At 46.7% G+C, this 18,283-nt stretch overlaps 1 protein-coding gene across 1 annotated transcript in view; it reads right to left on the reverse strand.

Annotated features, from left to right (window-relative positions):
- Nucleotides 1-1,423: 1,423 nt before the first annotated feature.
- Nucleotides 1,424-18,283, reverse strand: part of dync1li2 (dynein, cytoplasmic 1, light intermediate chain 2) — a 108,313-nt gene continuing 91,453 nt past the window's right edge. The window contains exons 8-9 of the mRNA XM_085992059.1: nucleotides 9,836-9,955; nucleotides 1,424-4,291 (exon numbers count right to left, since the gene is read on the reverse strand). Coding sequence (XP_085848185.1) covers nucleotides 4,182-4,291; nucleotides 9,836-9,955 — 230 coding nt within the window. The 3' untranslated portion in view covers nucleotides 1,424-4,181. The remainder of the gene's footprint in view (nucleotides 4,292-9,835; nucleotides 9,956-18,283) is intronic.

The raw sequence follows: 18,283 nt of genomic DNA on the forward strand, positions 1-18,283 counted from the left end.
ACCGCTCTCCCCCCGCCCACCTCATGTCAATACACGGTTGCTCGAATGGGACTACGCTTCAATAGTAATTCATTGGCTGATGTTCGGAGGACATTCTAGTGTCAGCTGTGGCTCAGTGGGCAGCACCCTCGCCTCAGTCAGAAAGTTGTGGGTTCAAGACCCATGCTAGAGACTTCAGCATAAAAATCTAGGCTGACTCTCCAGTACAGTACTGAGGGAGTGCTGCACTGTCAGAGGTGCCGTCTTTTAGATCAGACGTTAAACCGAGGCCCCGTCTGCTCTCAGGTGGATGTAAAAGATCCCATGGCGCTATTGCGAGAAAGAGCAGGGGAGTTCTCCCCGGCGTCCTGGCTAATATGTATCCCTCAAACAACATAATCCCCAGGTAATCTGTTACTTAATTATCACATTGCTGTTTTTTGGAGCTTGCGGTGCACAATTTCCTACATTACAACAGTGACCACACTTCAAAAGTATTTCATTGTCTGTAAAGTGCTTTGGGATGGCTGGTGTTTGTGAAAGCCGCTATATAAATGCAAGTATTTCTTTATTAAAGGTGCTTTATATAAATGCAAATTACTTTGCCCTCACTGGATAAACTTGCTGAGCCCTCAGGGCTCAACCATAAATGTATTTTGATGCTTTGGCAACATAAGATGTAACTTATCATGCCAATAAAGCGATTTGAATTGTGAATTGTACTGGAGTGGAGTACAGTAGGAGTGTAACAGTCAAACAGGTGGGTGGGGAGGAACAATGAGCAGGATTGGGGGGGGGGGGGGGGGGGAGGGGAGAAGGAGGGAGAGAGGGGGTAGAGCAGCTTAGCCTACTTTCGCACTAGCATACTCAAAGTCATTGGCCCCCAATGATGTCGTATCAATTATTGAAAGAAAAACAAGTGAATTGGTGACAAAATAGGACTTGAGAGCCAGAGTTTCTTGCAACATTTGCATTAAGAGTGTCCCAAAAGGGATAACCCCTGACTAAGTGAAAGTAATGACCTTTCACCCCCACAACACGCTCTGACTCCTTGCTGGGACACAGTTCTAGGAGAGCAGATAACCCTCTGATACCGAACCCAAGTTCCAATTCTTCATACATGAGCAGAGACAGTGAATACTAGCGGGCTATTCAACAATGGAGAGCATCACAGCAGACACTAGTCCTGTCCTCAACCACCTAACAAGCACGGAGTCAGCGCACATGGAACCCGTATCCCAGCACGGAGTCAGCGCACATGGAACCCGTATCCCAGCGCGGGTCAGGGCCCGTGGAACCTGTATCCCAGAGTGGGTCAGGGCCCATGGAACCCGTATCCCAGCGCGGGTCAGGGCCCGTGGAACCCGTATCCCAGCAGTCAGCGACTTCGGAAGCTACCGCCACCCAATCTAAACACCGGAAAACAAGGGCAGGCAACAGTGAGTCTGGATTCACATTTATTGAAGCCGGTACGTGGAGACACACATTTTTGTCTTTGTCAGCAGTAGAGAAAAAGCAAGATTGCACACAACTGTATCAGGTTAAAGCCATACACGTGAACTAAATCAGAACCCTCGTCTCCATGTTACACTTTCAGTCCGACACGTAGTACAAAAAGGTTTAACCTAATATGGTAAATGGAGAATCCTATTTATATTTCTATATATATATATCTCCCCTATCTCTCTCCCTCTATTAAATATCCCCCCTTCATTAAAAGGTGAACATTAGCACTCATTTCACTTTGTTAAATAATTTTTCATTTTAAAGTTGTTTCTAAAATGCCAATTTGTTGTTTTCTGCCTGCAAAATATCTCAAGTGCAAACTTTAGATGAAGCAGCATAAACGTATCATTTCAGTTCTGATCGGAGTAGGTCAACAAGATCGAGGCAGATCATCCAGACTACAGCATCTTCTGGTCAGAATTGCAACTCGATGAACGTAGAGAGGGAGAGAGAAATACAAAGGGAGCGAGGCACAGACTGAAGAAAGGAGGGAAGAGGAGAAGTAGGACAAAAGCGCTAACTGAAAAATGGACAAAGGGCAAGAGGGAGAGACACACAAACACTGCCAAGAAACAGGGAAGGAAGAGAGAGAGAGGGAGAGGGAGAGGGAGATGGGAGGTAAAAGTAGAAGACACAGAAGAAACAGATATCCAGACTGAAAAAGCTGGGGGTGGGGGTGGAAAGAGACAAAAAAAATGCAGACAGTAGAGACAAATGAAAAGGCAAAATGGGGGCAGGGGAAAGGGAGGAAGGGGTGGATTAGGAAGAGACAAAGACAGAAAAACGTCCACTAAGCATTAATTGGGTTTCTCAAGGTTAGTGTAACAATTATTCAGCATCCCACTATACAACAGTTATACGGATTAACCTTTTGTTCGGTTATCGTCGAAGCAGTTTATTTGCGTGTTTGGTTCCAGCAGTTTAATCTAAAAAAAACTGAAATAAAACAGTGGACCAACTGTGCAGTCTCTCCAAAGCTACAGCAACTTTGGTTATAGATTTCAGGTAAATTCTCCAGACAATCCTGCAAACATTTCCCCCTCTCGGCGCAAGGAACCCGGGAACAATCCACTTCTGCAGGAGTGCGTCATTCCCGGTTACCTCCGGGGTACACATATTACACACAAGAGCTTCAAAAAATAAAAATAAAAAATAAAAATTATACAAACAGCCTTGCTATTGGAAAGTACACGGAAGTAGCTAATTATGCCCAGCTTTCAGTGGTAAATATATTACTGCTTTTTTAATAATATATATGCAATGTTATAGGGAAAATGCCGATTATCCAGACCTCCCATTTCAGCACAGGTTAGTACAGTTCGTGCAACAGAATGTAGAAGTCCGCACAATCCCAATCCGTGGTAATCCCCTGGAGAATGCAATGCAATAAGGTACTTTACATCGAGTAGTGTTTACAATCAGAGAGAAATAATGTGCCATTTCATTAACTGCAGCTCGACAATGGAATGATGCTTTCCTTGGATATATCTTTTAATGGGAGGAGTGGGGTTGGGGGGGGGGAGAAAAAGAAAAAAGAGAAACTACTTTTTTTCCCCTTTTCGTCCGTTCTTGTCTCAGGGTGGCCTAACTCACTACGGTTCAAGGAAGGCAGGAGCTATCAGAAAAATTTAAAACAAACAAAAAAATGGTTCCATTACTTGATAAAATAACTTTTAAATTAACTTAAAAAAAAAAAAAAAAAAAACGCCATGAAGCGACTGACCGCTTGTGCTATAGTGCATGTTCGAGTTGAGCGCTTACTGTGACACCTGCATAGTGGTGTGTCAGGCACTTGTATCCCGCAGGTTCCCCCTCCTCCTCCCCGTGTCCTCAACATCGAATCATTCAAAGTGCCCTCGAAACATCCCAAAAGTGTTTAAAAATTCAAGAGACACATTTTGGTCTTTGATCAATTCATGATTTTAAGAGTTATTTCCCCACCCGCCTTCACGAGTCCTGATTTGTTCAAACAGTTCCTTAAAAAAAAAGTTTCACACTGTGCTGTGTTTCTACACTTCGGTTAGTTAAATAACAGCCACGGACTCAGACTCCCTCCTCCTCACTCCCCATCTCGCTATCCTTCTCCCCATCTCCTCCCCTTCCCTCCCGTCACACCCTGCCGCTGTTAGTGGTCCCACCTCCTGCACCAGCTCGGTCCTTCCAACCAATACCCGGCTGTGCAGATTACTAACTGACCGACACTGTCTGGGCTGACGCACTGGCATTGCTCACCGACTAATCAACAAGCAGTCAATAGGTAAAGGGAACAACAGTGCAACTTCCACTATTAATCTCAAGTCACCAATTCCAAGATCTCTTCGTACCCACCTCCCCAACCCCCCAGAAAGTGTAACTTGCTAAGCGACCCAGTCCGATTTCCTTCCCCAACCTCTCCCTCTCTACCTCAAACCCCAACGACACACCTCTTTGCCAATGTACTAAGCGAGACTTTTTCCCCTTAACCTTTCCGATAAAACGCTTTGTTTTTTGTTGATTAAGGTGTTGTCAGACACAGGGATGCACACACTTATCCTGCGACAAGTCATTTTTAAATTTAGTTAATGCCTTCATGCCCCCCAAACAAAAACAGATAGCCGCTGCCGCGTTAGACAACTGCTGGCCCTCTCGATTGATACAATTGTCTAATTTGGTCTTTTATTTTAAATATTATATTATACACAGTGTGTCTGCAGCTTTTAGGCTTCATTTTCTGTGGGAGAAGAGTTGTTTGTTGTGACTACGGAATCTGGCTTTCGAGACATCCTGTCCAGCTCTGCTTGAACGTCTGTTAAAACCGGCTTTTGTCCTAGAAATAAAATTGGAGAGAGACGCACAATTAAAAAAAAAAAAACTGCGTGAAACAGCCAATCAACAGTGTGTGTAAATCCTGTCCTGTACATTCCTTAAGATTTTTTCAGTTCTTTCTCCCAGTCTGTGGCATAGAATCATACAGCACAAAAGGTGGCTAATTGGGCCCATTGTGCCTGTGCCAGCTCTTTGAGAGAGCTACCCAATTAGTCTCACTCTCCCACTGCCCTTTCTCCAAAGCCCTGCAAATTTTTTTCCTTTCCTCTTCCAAAGTTTTCCCGATTCAGGAACCGTTCCTTTAGATTGGAATATTGCGCATGTTACTCCGCTATTTAAGAATGGCGAGAGGGGAATTATAGACCAGTTAGCCTAACACCTGTTGCTGGGAAATTGCTAGAGTCTATAATTAAGGATAGGGTGACTTGGGGGTCCAGGTACATAGGTTAAAATTAGTTGGTAGCACTCAGGAGTGGGAGTACATGCCCCAGTTGGAACCCGAGCTCAGGGTCCTGACTGACACTCTGGTGCGGCATTATCAGAGTTCTGTGCAGCGACGAGACCTTAAACCGAGAATGTCTGTCTGTTAAAGATCAAACGGCATTATTCGAAGAGCAGGCAGTTCCTCGGATAGCTTGGCCAACATTCTCATCCAACACCACCAAAATGGCTGCCACATTAACCTAAAATAAACAGTAGTTGAGGTCAAGGTACAAGACTAAAAGGTAAAAGGTTTAGAACAGAGGGCAGGAGAAACTTTTTCAGAGTTGTGAGGCTGTGGGATTCACTTCCCGGGTTAGAAGTTGACGAAGAAACTATGTCAACATTCAAGATTAGATTGGAGAGGTGGGGGGGGGGGGGGGGGGAGATAAAGAAAAGGGGGTTGAAGGGATATGGGAACAGGGTGGTAAATGTGATTGGGACTATTTGCTCGCATGGAGGGTAAACATCGACACGGACTGGTTGGGCCAAATGGCCGGTTTCCACGTTGTAACTTCGATATATTTCGATGCAAGTCACTGTTTCGAAGCAATCGGTGTGAGCAGAGCTTTGGGACTTTAAAAAAAGTCCAATAAAAAGTAAAACTTTGCATTTAAAAAAAGAACCAAGTGGCCTGTTCCTACTCAACAATAAAGTCAGCACTCTGAATTCTTGAGTGAAAACAAAAATAGCATCAAAGCCTCACAACTTAGTGCTGCATGCAGAAAGGCTTATTTAAGAACGAGGCAGCAAAGCAAGGCAGGGAAATAAGTGGTTTAAAAGCTGTGGAATACATAAAATGCACAGTGGAAGTTCAAGAGCATAACTGGGCACCAAGATTAGTTCCATGACCCAGTGCTACATGCCCACCCACGACACTGGAAGAGGTCAGAGGGAGTATCCTCATCCCCCAAGCTACTCTTGCACACTTCCCAGCAACTAGCTCCAAGAATCCGCAACAGAGCCCGTAAGAGCAGCCTGACTCTCCTCAGCCAGTGGGTCGCACTCTCTCACTCCGAGTCAGAAGGTCGTGGGGTTCAGGTCCCACTCCAGAGACTTGAGCATAAAAATCTAGGCGGAGATTCCAGTGCAGTACCGAAGGAGTGCTGCACTGTCGGAGATGCCGTCTTTCGGATGAGACATTAAACTGAAGCCCCGTCTGCTCTCTCAGGTGGACGTAAAAGATCCCATGGCCACTATTTCGAAGAGCAGGGGAGTTCTCCCCGGTGTCCTGGCCAATATTTATCCCTCAATCAACATCACTAAAACAGATGATCTGCTCATTATCATATTGCTGTTTGTGGGAGCTTGCTGTGCGCATATTGGCAGCCATGTTTCCTACATTACGACAGTGACTACACTTCAAAAAGTACTTCATTGGCTGTAAAGCGCTTTGGGACGTCCTGAGGCCATGAAAGGCGCTATAGAAATGCAAGTCATTTCTTTCTTTTCACCTACTCTAACTCTACTGCGGAACTCCTTACCGCCCTCAATCTTCGCTCTTCCATTGTAAAACCGTCGCTTAATGTCAGTAAGGTAGGTGAGCTGGGTTTTAAAAGCCTTCAGATTGTAGGAAGAAGGGGAGACCGAGTGTAGTCACTGTTGTAATGTAGGGACTGTGGGTTCAAGTCCCACTCCAGAGAAATGAGCAGAATAATCTAGGCGGACACCCCCAGTGCAGTGCTGAGGGGGTGCTGTACTGCCGGAGGTGCCATCTTTTGGATGAGACTGATTGAGGGATAAATATTGGCCCAGGACACCGGGGATAACTGCCCTGCTCTTCTTCGAAAGAGTGCCATGGGATCTTTTACACCCACCTGAGGGGGCAGACGGGGCCTCGGTTTAACATCTCGTCCAAAGGACGGCACCTCCGACAGTGCAGCGCTCCCTCAGCACTGCACTGGGAGGGTCCGCCTAGATTTTTGTGCTCAAGTCTCTGGAGTGGGGCTTGCACCCTCAGTCCCTACATTACAACATTGACTACACTTCAAAAGTACTTCATTGGCTGTAAAGCGCTTTGGGATGTTCAGTGGTCGTGAAGGGCGCTATATAAATGCAAGTCTTTCTTTCTTTCCCCCTCAGCTGCAACTTGAGCATGGATCAGAGAGAATAAAACATCATAGCAAGACGAAAAAAAAAATCAAGAATGAGAAAAGTAACATTGGGACCCAACAAATTTCATCCCTCTAACTCTCCCAGCCTAGCATCCACCTGTGCTTTAAATATCCTCCCTGCCTGGCAGATTATTCCATTCTTTAACTCTTCTGGCATCTGTTCCAAATTAATAGGAATTAGAGGGAATCCTTGGATTACACAGCAGATCTGTCTGCATTAGTTACTCGCATGGGCAGCTGGGCTCGATGGTCGCGAGGTACCGCAATTTCACTAAGAAATGGGACAAAGGAGAAAGAGAGGATGATAAGTAGGGCAAAGGGAAGAGAAAATCGAGGAGAGAGACGATAAGAAGTGAGACAAAGGGGGAAATGGGAGCAAGGATCAAAGAGACGGTGAAAAGTGAGGCAGATGTGGAATTGGAAGGAGGAAAGAGATGAGATGTGGGCCACGGGGAAGGGGGGGAAATGATAATGAGGTTATCTTAATGCCAAACTTCAAATGATGGCTCCGACTGTTAGCCAAACCATGTAATTTGTACGCCCAAGCAGCAGTAGGGCAAGATTTAAACACAATATGCTTAAGGAAGGGTCCCTTGCTGTATATCCAGGCTGGTGGATCCAATGGGATTCTTCTCTCTTCCTTTGGGAATTTCCATTTTCCTTCAATGCTTCCTGCCCCTCAACAAACCTGGAGTGGAGGGTTTGGGGGGGGGGGGGGGGGTGGTGGAACTAGAGGGGGGAAATTACGGGCACAAAAAACCACGTCCTGTCATCCTATGTGGCAATACCTGGGGGTCAGCATCAATATCTCCGGCAATCAGGGTTCAGCGCAGATCACTGGCACACAGAGACTCAGTTGCAGCATACAAGGGCAGCTGAAGAGACAAACTGACTTTAATTTCTTGCAGGCAGCAAAGAAAAAAGAGATGCATTTATATAGCGCCTTTCGTGACCTCAGGATGTCCCAAAGCGCTTTGCGGGAAATGTGGATCCCAGCAACAGCAACGTGATGGTGACCAAATAATGTTTTTCAGTAATGTTGGTTGAAGGATAGATATTGATCAGGGCACCAGGAAGAACTCCCTTGCTCTTCTTCAGAACAGCGCTGTGTTTACATCCACCCAAGAGGGCAGACACAAGGCCTCCGATTTCACGTCTCATCTGAAAGACTGCACCTCACACAGTGCAGGGCTCCCTCAGTACTGCCCCTCCGACAGTGCGGCGCTCCCTCAGTACTGCCCCTCCGACAGTGCAGCGCTCCCTCAGTACGGCACTGAAATGTCGGGCTAGATTTTTGTGCTCAAGTCTCTGGAGTGCCCACGAACCTCTGACTCAGAAGAGACTGCGTGCTGTAACGCTACACCATACAGGAGAGGATCGCAGGTTAGATTCCCGGCTTGCGCCGAGTTAGTCAATCTGTGCTTTGCCCGAGAAAGTTGCTAAATAAATGCAAGACTTTTTTTTCTTTACTTAGACAGCCACTGTGGGAGTTTCATAAATCTAGTATGAAACTACTCGACAGGTATGGTTATAAAGCATCGGGATAATGCCTCATGACCACCCCGAGGTTGGTTGCTGAGTGAATGTCTTAGTTACTTTTCAAACAGCTTGAAGATCCAGTCTCTCCGCTTCCAAGAATTTCAGGAATTTCCAACTGACTCCAATGGGAATTGTCTGGCTGGTTGTGTAGCCTGATTGATACCAAGATCTTGAGAACTTCTCAGCACACAGTTCCTGATGCCTGATTTATCTCCGATTTTCCCCATCAACACACAAAAAACAAAATTACAATTTTGGAAGCAACATATGCCCCAAAGCCCTCTGGCGTCATTACAGTTGGACAGCATCCCAACAACCTCGAGCTGCTTCCATTCAAGCCCCTGGTCCCAGCTGAAGCGAGAGTTACAGCTCAAACTCTGAGGTTTAGTCAGTAACTAATGGGGAAGGCGAGTACTGCAGCAGTAGTTTTGTACAGGATACAAGAGCAGGGCGATTCCAGTCTTTAGGGGACGGAGTGATGCAGAAAGGCTCCAACAACTAAGCTTATTTTCACTGGGTGGGGGGGGAACAAAAAGGCGACAGGGGACATGATCCAGGTCTGTAAATAATTAGTACAGATATCGCGGACGCATACACCGTAACTTGGACAATAAAAAAAACTGGACTGGAGGGCACAAGTATTAAAAACCTTGAACAAGGTTTGATACGAGATTAAAAATTCCTTCCTCCTCCTCTTGACTGGACAGTGTAGATTTTCCACCGCCACCCTTATCTAGCCTGAGCCTCTGCTATCTCTTCCCAAGCGTCCCTCGGAATTTGCAGATGTGAATCAGCAAGCCCCAGTCTACAAGATGTCTATGTTAAAAGTTGGAGTAACTTTACCCCTCTCCACCCCTCCTTGAAGTGTTGACGACCTGATACAGGTCCTGTTCCCACAGGCAGTGGTCAACCTCCAGCGTCTTACCCAAGCGGTCATTATCCATGTGTTTCGATGGTAAGTGTTAGGTGGCTGCCCATGGGCAACATTAACAGACCATTACTCGCGGGCTGACCCAACATCCGTACATGTATGTTACCAGCAGGAATTGCTGTGCAGGCAATCAGGAGCAGCGACCCCCACCCCACCCCTCTGGAAGATTATCCTTTCGATACACCAGGGACACCGCAGCCAATTGTCACCGCCCTGGCGATGACCAGTTAACTCAGCACGGACCAAGGATCTTACGGTGGGATCTTCCTGGTCTCCAAAATTCAGAGGTCAGCCAGCAAGATACCCTCAATTCATGCTCCAAATTGTCGCCGCGGTTAGAAGTACTGATGGATGCTTCCAGTGAGGATGTATGAAACTTGCTCCCACCCGCCAGGCTGCTTTACTGAAACCTCGGTGGTAACAATGCTATTGAATGAGTCACCTCCGGCCCGGATGGATGCGACAGGTGACAAGAGCTTACCTGACTTCTTGGCTGCATTCTGTACTCCTCCGGCTCCAGGACTCCCAGGAGAACCCGTCTTTTTACTCAATAAACTGTTAAAGAAGTTGGCCAGCACTCCTTCATTTGCAGCGGCAGGACCTGAAATCAGAAAGGACAGAACGACTCAGTCTTGACGCTTTTCAACAGAACTTGCGCCTCGGGCACCCAGACTGTAACCAGGGGCATTCTGCCAATAGATTTCTGCAACTGTGTCCCCAGTTATTAGTGTCAGCCGTGGCTCAGTGGGCAGCACCCTCGCCTCGGAGTCAGAAGGTTGTGGGTTCAAGTCCCACTCCAGGGACTTGACCACACAAAGCTCGGCTGACACGCCAGTGCAGTGCTGAGGGAGTGCTGCACTGTCCAAGGTGCCGTCTTTTGGATGAGACATTAAACAGAGGCCCCGTCTGCCCTCTCAGGTGGATGTAAAAGATTCCATGGCACTATTTCGAAGAGGAGCAGGGGAGTTATCCCTGGTGTCCTGGCCAATATTTATCCCTCAACCAACATAACAAAAACAGATTATCTGGTCATTATTACATGTGGGTCTTTGCTGTGCACAAATTGGCTGCCGTGTTTCCTACATTACAACAGTGACTCCACTTCAAAAAGTACGTCATTGACTGTGAAGCACTTTGAGACGTCTGATGGTCGTGAAAGGCGCCATATAAATGTAAGTCTTTTTCTTTATTATTAGGTGGGGTAGGGGGAGGAAAAGGAAGAGGAATTCAACACAACAGCACATGCCTCAAACCTACTGAAACTAAAGCACGCCAAGCCCATATCATGAGACATGTACCGACGAGGAAGGCCATTTGGCCCACCGTAGCACATTCAGGGAGAGACTATGACCATCCCTCCCATCACAATAATCAACAGCTTCTTCAAGGATTGCCTGGTTTTTGCCTCCACTCTCGGGTCAGGAAGTCCATTTCCCGTGCTGACCACTCTTTGGGGTGGAGCTTCCCCACAGCGAGTCCAAGTTGGCCCTTTCATTAGTATGGTTGTGTGTCCCCTGTCCTGCTCCCTGCTTAGTGACCATCCAGCTCTACCTCTTCCATACCGGCTGCTATCTTATGTAACTCAAGAAGCCACCTCTCAGTCACTTCAAGGATGGAAAGCCCATGTTGCTAAGCTGGAGCAGCAGCAGAGTCAATACAACCTGGCCTCCTCAATACTGCTGGGATAGAGAGAAGAGATCAGGCAGGCTTCCATCTCCTAGAATGATGCAGCACAGGAGGCCATTCTGCCCATCGTGCTTGTGCCAGCTCTTTACAAGAGCTATCCAATTAATCCCACTCCCCTGCTCTTTTCCCATAGCCAATCTTTTTTGGTGTCCCTTTAAATTTGTTGTGCGGTCTCTTTTCCAGCGGCAGCAGCTGGCGAGTGGCCCGAGCGGGACCTCCCAGCGGCCATGCACCTCAGGGGGAACATTGCCCATAGCCCTCAAATGTTTCCTTTTCAAGTACAGGAAACTTTGGTTTATCCGGAGGTTATATGTCCGGAATACTCGGTCTAACAGCAAAAATCAGGAGCCGTTTTCTATATGTTTTTTTTAGTTCTCGTTGCTTTTTCCCCTCCCCCCCAGTCAAGCACTGCAAGGTCTGTAGCTATAGCAACAGCTTCAGCTACAGACGCTTGCAGCTGCAGCGACTGTTTTGAAGCTGTTGTTAAGCAACAGGGTTTGTTGATTCACATGGAGCTTCTCAGTTTCGTATGTTTAAACATTAACTCTGGTATGTCCGGCACTTTTGATGTTACGGCAGCAGCTCGGTCCCGTCAGTGCCGGATATCAGAAAGTTTCCTGTATATGTGAAAATCTGTTTACTATTGAATCTGCTTTCACCCTCAGGCAGTGCATTCCAGATCACAACAACTCTCTGCATAAATAAATAATCTCTCATTTCCCACCCCGCCCCTAATTTTTCTTTGTCAATTATCTTAGATCTGTGTCCTCTGGTTACCGACCCTCCTGCCAGTGGAAACAGTTTCTCCTTGTTTACTCTATCAAAACCCTCAATTTTTGATCACCTCTTAATAGTGGTTAGCACTGTTGCCTCACAGCGCCAGGGACCCGGGTTCAAATCCGGCCTTGGGTGACCGTCTGTGTGGAGTTTGCACATTCTCCCCGTGTTTGCGTGGGTTTCCTCCGGGTGCTCCGGTTTCCTCCCACAGTCCAAAGATGTGCGGGTTAGGTTGGTTGGCCATGATAAAAATTGGCCCTTAGTGTTAGGGGGGGATTAAATACGTGGGGTTACGGGGATAGGGCTTGGGTGGGATGGCTGTCAGTGTAGGGACCGGGTGCTCGGGTTTGGATGATCAGCCAGGATCTCGTTGAATGGCGGAGCAGGCTTGAAGGGCCGAATGGCCTACTCCTGCTCCTATCTTCTATGTTTCTATAATTTCCCCTTAACCTTCTCTGCTCCAAGGAGAACAATCCCAGCTTCTCCAGTCTCTCCACATACCTGAAGTCCCTCATCCCTGGTACCATTCTAGTAAATCTCCTCTGCACCCTCTCCAAGGCTTTGACATCCTTACTGAAGTGCAGTGCCCAGAATACTCCAGCTGGGTCCTAAACAGTGATTTATGAAGGTTTAGCATTGCTTTCCAGCAACTCGCATATGTCAAGTGAGAAGACAGAATCAGCTCCTGTAGTCAAAAGGTTTGTCATCACTCACAGCCAAGGCTGACACATGAATAACAGGTAAGAAGTCATGGGGAGGAAGGGGAGGTAAAGTCAGAAGGAAAAAGTCAGCCAAGGCATCACTCCTGGTCACGAACCAGCGAGTCCTACGACAACTTGCATTTACACAGTGCCTTTAACGTCATAAAACATATCAAGGTGCTTCACAGAAGCGGTATCAGACAAACATTTTATACCGAGCCACAGAACTAGATATTAGGATAGGTGACTAGGTAAATTTTCAAGAGCATCTTAAAAAAGGAGAGGCGGAGAGGTTTAGGCAGGGAATTGCAGAGTTTGGGGCCCAGGCAGCTGAAGGCACGGCCACCAATGGTGGAGCGATGGAAATCGGGGATACGCAAGAGAAAAGGTAGATCATTCCGATGCTGATGGAGCTACTGTCCACTTCCAGCATTTGGTACTGCATCATCAAGGAAATGATCTTATTGAATGGCGGAGCAGGCTCGAGGGGCCAAATGACCTACTCCTGCGTCTTATGTTCTTATGAAAGGCTGGTGGTGATTTTTATACTGAACGGCTGCGTACTCGAGGAGAGCAGAACACTGCCATGGCTCCATGAAGCATGAACTTGATCGTCGACCAGCCTGTGACCAGGTCTTTCCTGCTCAAGGGATCTTTCTTGGCAAGGATCCCTCCCAAAAAGTAATAAACAGATTTCCACTCACGTCGTAAACTAACGAGCAAGTGAGTCAGGGACGGTCTTTAAAAAAAAAATACAATCACCCTTAAACAAAAACAAGCTAACTGCGAGCAGCGAGAGCTGGAACTCAGTCTCCTTCACTTTGCTAAGTCACGCAAAGCCAATTAAAAAAAAAACAAATGCACAAAGCAGCTGTCGTGTACACAGCTCAGTTTCACTATTCAGTTCCTGCCAGCAAGTGGAAGGAAATACAATCAAACTGACCACAGATTGTCCCCGATAATCAGCCATCGTTGAAATGCCAAGCACAACTTATATAGAATAACAGCACAGAAAGAGGCCATTCGGCCCAACTGGTCTGTGCCGGCGTTTAAGCTCCACACTAATCTCCTCCCACCCTAATATGATAGCAAAATACTGCGGATGCTGGAAATCCGAAATAACAACAGAAAACGCTGGAAAAACTCAGCAGGCCAGGCAACATCTGTGGAGAGAGAAATAGAGTCAACGTTTCAGGTCGAAGACCCTTCGCCACCCTAAATTCATCTCACCCTAGCCGCATATCCTTCTATTCCTTTCTCCCTTGTTTACTTATCTTGCACCCCCTTAAATGCATCTATGATATTTGCCTCAACCAGTTAGCAGGATCCACATTCTCACCACTCTCTGGGTAGAGGTTTCTCCCGAATTCCTGATTGGATTTATTAGTGACCGTCTTATATTGATGGCCCCTAGTTTTGGACTCTCCCACAAGTGGAACACCTTTTCTACATCTACCTAATTTGACATAGTTTTGAGACGTGCATTTAAAATAAGACTTGCATTTATATAGTGCCTTTCACAACCTCAGGTCGTCTCAAAGCACTTTACACTTCAAAAAGTATTTCATTGGCTGTAGTCACTGTTGTAATGTAATAAACACCGCAGCCAATTTGCACACAGGATTATGTTACTGGACTAGAAACCGAAGGCCTGGACTAATGATCTGGAGACACAAGTTGGGGAATTTGAATTAATTAATTAAATAAATCTGGAATAAAAAGTTAGCATCAGTAATGGTGACCATGTAACTACCGGATTGCCATAAAAACCCATCTGGTTCACTAATGTCCTTTAGGAAAGGAAATCTGCTGCCCTTACCCGGTCTGGCCTATATGTGACTCCAGACTCTTAACTGCCCTCTGAAATAGCCTAGCAAGCCACTCAGTTGAATTGAACCACGAGGAAAACCTGCAGTGGTTCAAGGCGGCAGCTCACCGCCACCTGACATCAGGCTTGGACAAGATTACCTTCTTGCAATTCACGGAGATGAGGAGGAATTTCTTCTCTCAGAGGGTCGTGAATCTTTGGAATTCTCTGCCCCAGAGAGCTGTGGAGGCGGAGTCAGTGAATATATTCAAGGCGGAGATTGACAGACATTTGAACTACAGGGGAGTCAAGGGGTGTGGGGAGAGAGCGGGAAGTGGTGTTGAGGCCAAGATTGGATCAGCCATGATCTTATTGAATGGCGCAGCAGGCTCGAGGGGCCGATTGGCCGACTCCTGCTTCTTACGTTATGTTCAAACTTGGCGTCATCTAATTACTACAGTACTTCCTGATTTATCTCATACCTCATCTTCTATCGATCAGCCACGGCTCAGTGGGTAGCACCGAGTCAGAAGGTTATGGGTTCAAGTCCCACTCCAGAGACTTGAGCTCAAAATCTAGGCCGACACTCCCAGTGCAGTACTGAGGGAGCGCCGCACTGTCGGAGGTGCCGTCTTTCAGAAGAGACGTTAAACCGAGGCCCCGTCTGCTGTCTCAGGTGGCCATAAAAGATCCCATGACACCATTTTGAAGAGGAGCAGGAGAGTTATCCCCGGTGTCCTGGGGCCAATATTTATCCCTCAACCAACATCACTGCAACAGATTATCTGGTCATTATCATAATGCTGTTTGTGGGAGTTTGCTGTGTGCAAATTGGCTGCCATGTTTCCTACCTTATAACACTAACTACACTTCAAAAAGTATTTCATTGGCTGTAAAGTGCTTTGGGACGTCCCAAGGTCGCGAATGGTGCTGTATAGATGCAAATTTTCTTTTCTTTCTATCTAACCATCTATCAAAAAGTACGGACCATGGTGCCCTGCTCTGGGCCTTGGCTCATCACCCATGTCCGAATAAAAGAAACAGTGAGGAGTAAGCACGCTTTCCTCCCCCACCCCCAACCCACCGTGGTCTTGTGGGCCAATGTTGCCCACTATCTAGATGGTTTATGGTCACAGCTGCACAGGGGGGGGGGGGGGGGGGAGGAAAGAGGGGGGGGGGGAAGAGAAAGAAGATTGGAAGAGCAATATAGAGGATTCATTGGTTTGGGGAGCAGACAGGCGTTTCTGTGGACGCAGACGTGACTCCAGGATGGTATGTTGCCTCCCTGGTGCCAGGGTCAAGGATGTCACTGAGCGGCTGCAGGACACTCTGAGGGGGTGGGGGGGGGGGGGGGGGGAGGGTGAACAGCCAGAGGTCGTTGTCCATATCGGTACCAATGACATAGGCAGAAAGAGGGATGAGATCCTGCAGGCAGACAATAGGGAGCTAGGAAAGAGATTAAAAAGCAGGACCTCAAAGGTAGTAATCTCCGGATCACTCCCGGTGCCACGTGCTAGTGAGTACAGGAATAGGAGGATAGGGCAGATGAATGCGTGGCTGGAGAGATGGTGCAGGAGGGAGGGCTGGCTTTAGATTCCTGAGGCACTGGGACCATTTCTGGGGAAGGTGGGACTTGTACAAGCCGGATGGGTTACACTTCAACAGAGCCGGGACCAATATTCTCACAAGGAGGTTTGCTAATGCTGTTGGGGGGGGGGGGGTTTAAACTAGCTTGGCAGGGGGATGGGCACCAGCATATAGGAGTAGAAAAGAGGAATAAAGGTGCATAAAAGAATGAGTGTGTTGGATAGTACTAGAGGCAGAAGTAGTACCATTAGATAGGAGCAGATTAAGACTACGAAAAATTCAAAAATGGGTTTAGAATGCATGTACGAAAACAGTGTGGTGAATAATGTTGGTGAGCTACAAGCACAATTAGCCACGTGGCAATAATGGAAACGTAGCTTAAAAACGGTGAGGACTGGGCACTTAATATTCAAGGGTACAAGGTGTTCAGAAAAGATAGGGAAGGAAAAAAGGGAGGTGGGGTGGCAGTGCTGATTAAGGAAGACATTGTAGTGTTGGAAAGGGAGGATGTTCTTGAGGGGACAAGGACAGAATCCGTTTGGTTAGAGTTGAGGAGCAAAAAGGGTATGATCCCGCTATTGGGGGTATTCTATAGGCCTCCAAATAGTGAGGGAGGTAGAGGAGCAAATCTGCAGGGAAATCGCAGAGATATGCAAGAGCTATAGAGTGGTGATATTAGGGGACTTTAATTACCCAAATATCGATTGGGATAATGCTGGGGTAAAGGGAAAGGAGGGGGAGGAATTTCTGAAATGTGTTCAGGAGAATTTCTTTGACCAGTGTGTTCCTGGCCCAACTAGGAAGGAGGCATTGCTGGATCTGGTGCTGGGGAATGAGGTGGGCCAGGTCGACCAAGTGTCTGTGGGAGAACACTTGGGTACGAGTGATCATTGTATCATAAGATTTAGATTAACAATGGAGAGAAGCAAGGAACAATCTAGAGTGGAACTTCTAAACTGGAATAGGGCTAACTTCAATGGGATGCGAAAGGATCTAGCCAGGGTAAAATGGAACCAAAGACTGACAGGAAAAACTGTAGCGGAACAATGGGTGATCTTTAAGGAGGAGATGTTCCAAGTACAGGCTAGGTACATTCCAACAAGAGGGAAGGGTAAAGATACCAAAGCAAGGGCTTCTTGGATGACGAGGGAGATAGAGAAGATGATGAAACAAAAAAAAAGAGGGTGTATGATGAATGTCAGGTGAATTCTTCAAGGGAGAACCAGACCAAATACAATAAATTGAGAGGGGATGTGAAGATGAAAATAAGATTGGCAAAGAGTGAATATGAGAGTAGAATGGCGGTTAACATAAAAGGGAATCCAAAAATCTTCTACCAGCATGTGAACAGCAAGCAGGTAGTAAGAGATGGGGTGGAGCCTATTATTAGGGACAATGGTGGTGATATATGCTTAGAGGTACAGGGCAAGGCTAGAATACTTAATGAGTACTTTGTATCAGTGTTTACTAAGGAGGTGGATGCTGACAAAATATCGGTAGAAGTGGAAAAGGTAAAAGCAATGGAAGGGGTGAAAATTGATGTACAGGATGTACTAGAAAGGCTGGGTATGCTTAGAGGGGATAAGTCACCTGGTCCAGATGGCTTGCATCCCAGGTTTCTAAGGGAATTGGGGGAGGAGATAGCAGAAGGGCTTGCCATAATTTTCCAATCTTCCCTAGATGCGGGGGAGGTGCCTGAGGATTGGAAAGTGGCAAATGTGACACCATTGTTCAAGAAAGGGTGTAAGGACAATCCTAGTAACTGCAGGCCGGTCAGTTTAACATCAGTGGTGGGTAAAGTTTTAGAAGCAATAACCAAGGAAAAAATTAATGGGCACTTGGAGAGGTTTAAGCTAATTAAGGAGAGCCAACACGGGTTTGTAAAAGGCAGATCGTGTTTGACTAATCTAATTGAATTTTTTGATGAAGTAACAGAGAGGATTGATGAAGGGAATGCAATGGATGTTGTCTACATGGATTTTCAGAAGGCGTTTGACAAAGTACCACATAGAAGGCTGGTTAACAAAATTGAGGCTCATGGAATAGGTGGGTCAGTGGCAACCTGGATAAGGAATTGGCTTAAGGACAGAAAACAGCGAGTTGTGGTAAATGGCTGTTTCACAGACTGGAGGATGGTAGACAGTGGTGTTCCCCAAGGGTCAGTGCCGGGGCCACTGCTTTTTTTGATAAAATGACCTGGATATTGAAACAGAGTAAAATGTCTAAATTTGCCGATGACACCAAACTTGGGGATGTGGCAAACAGTGATGATAATACCAATTGACTGCAGCAGGACATAGAAAGGCTAGCAGAATGGGCAGACAAGTGGCAGATGGAATTTAATACAGAGAAGTGTGAGGTGATGCATTTG

This window comes from Somniosus microcephalus, chromosome 6 (assembly GCF_052327205.1).
Source record: "Somniosus microcephalus isolate GS21.2 chromosome 6, FLI_Smic_1.0, whole genome shotgun sequence".
Taxonomy (NCBI): domain Eukaryota; kingdom Metazoa; phylum Chordata; class Chondrichthyes; order Squaliformes; family Somniosidae; genus Somniosus; species Somniosus microcephalus.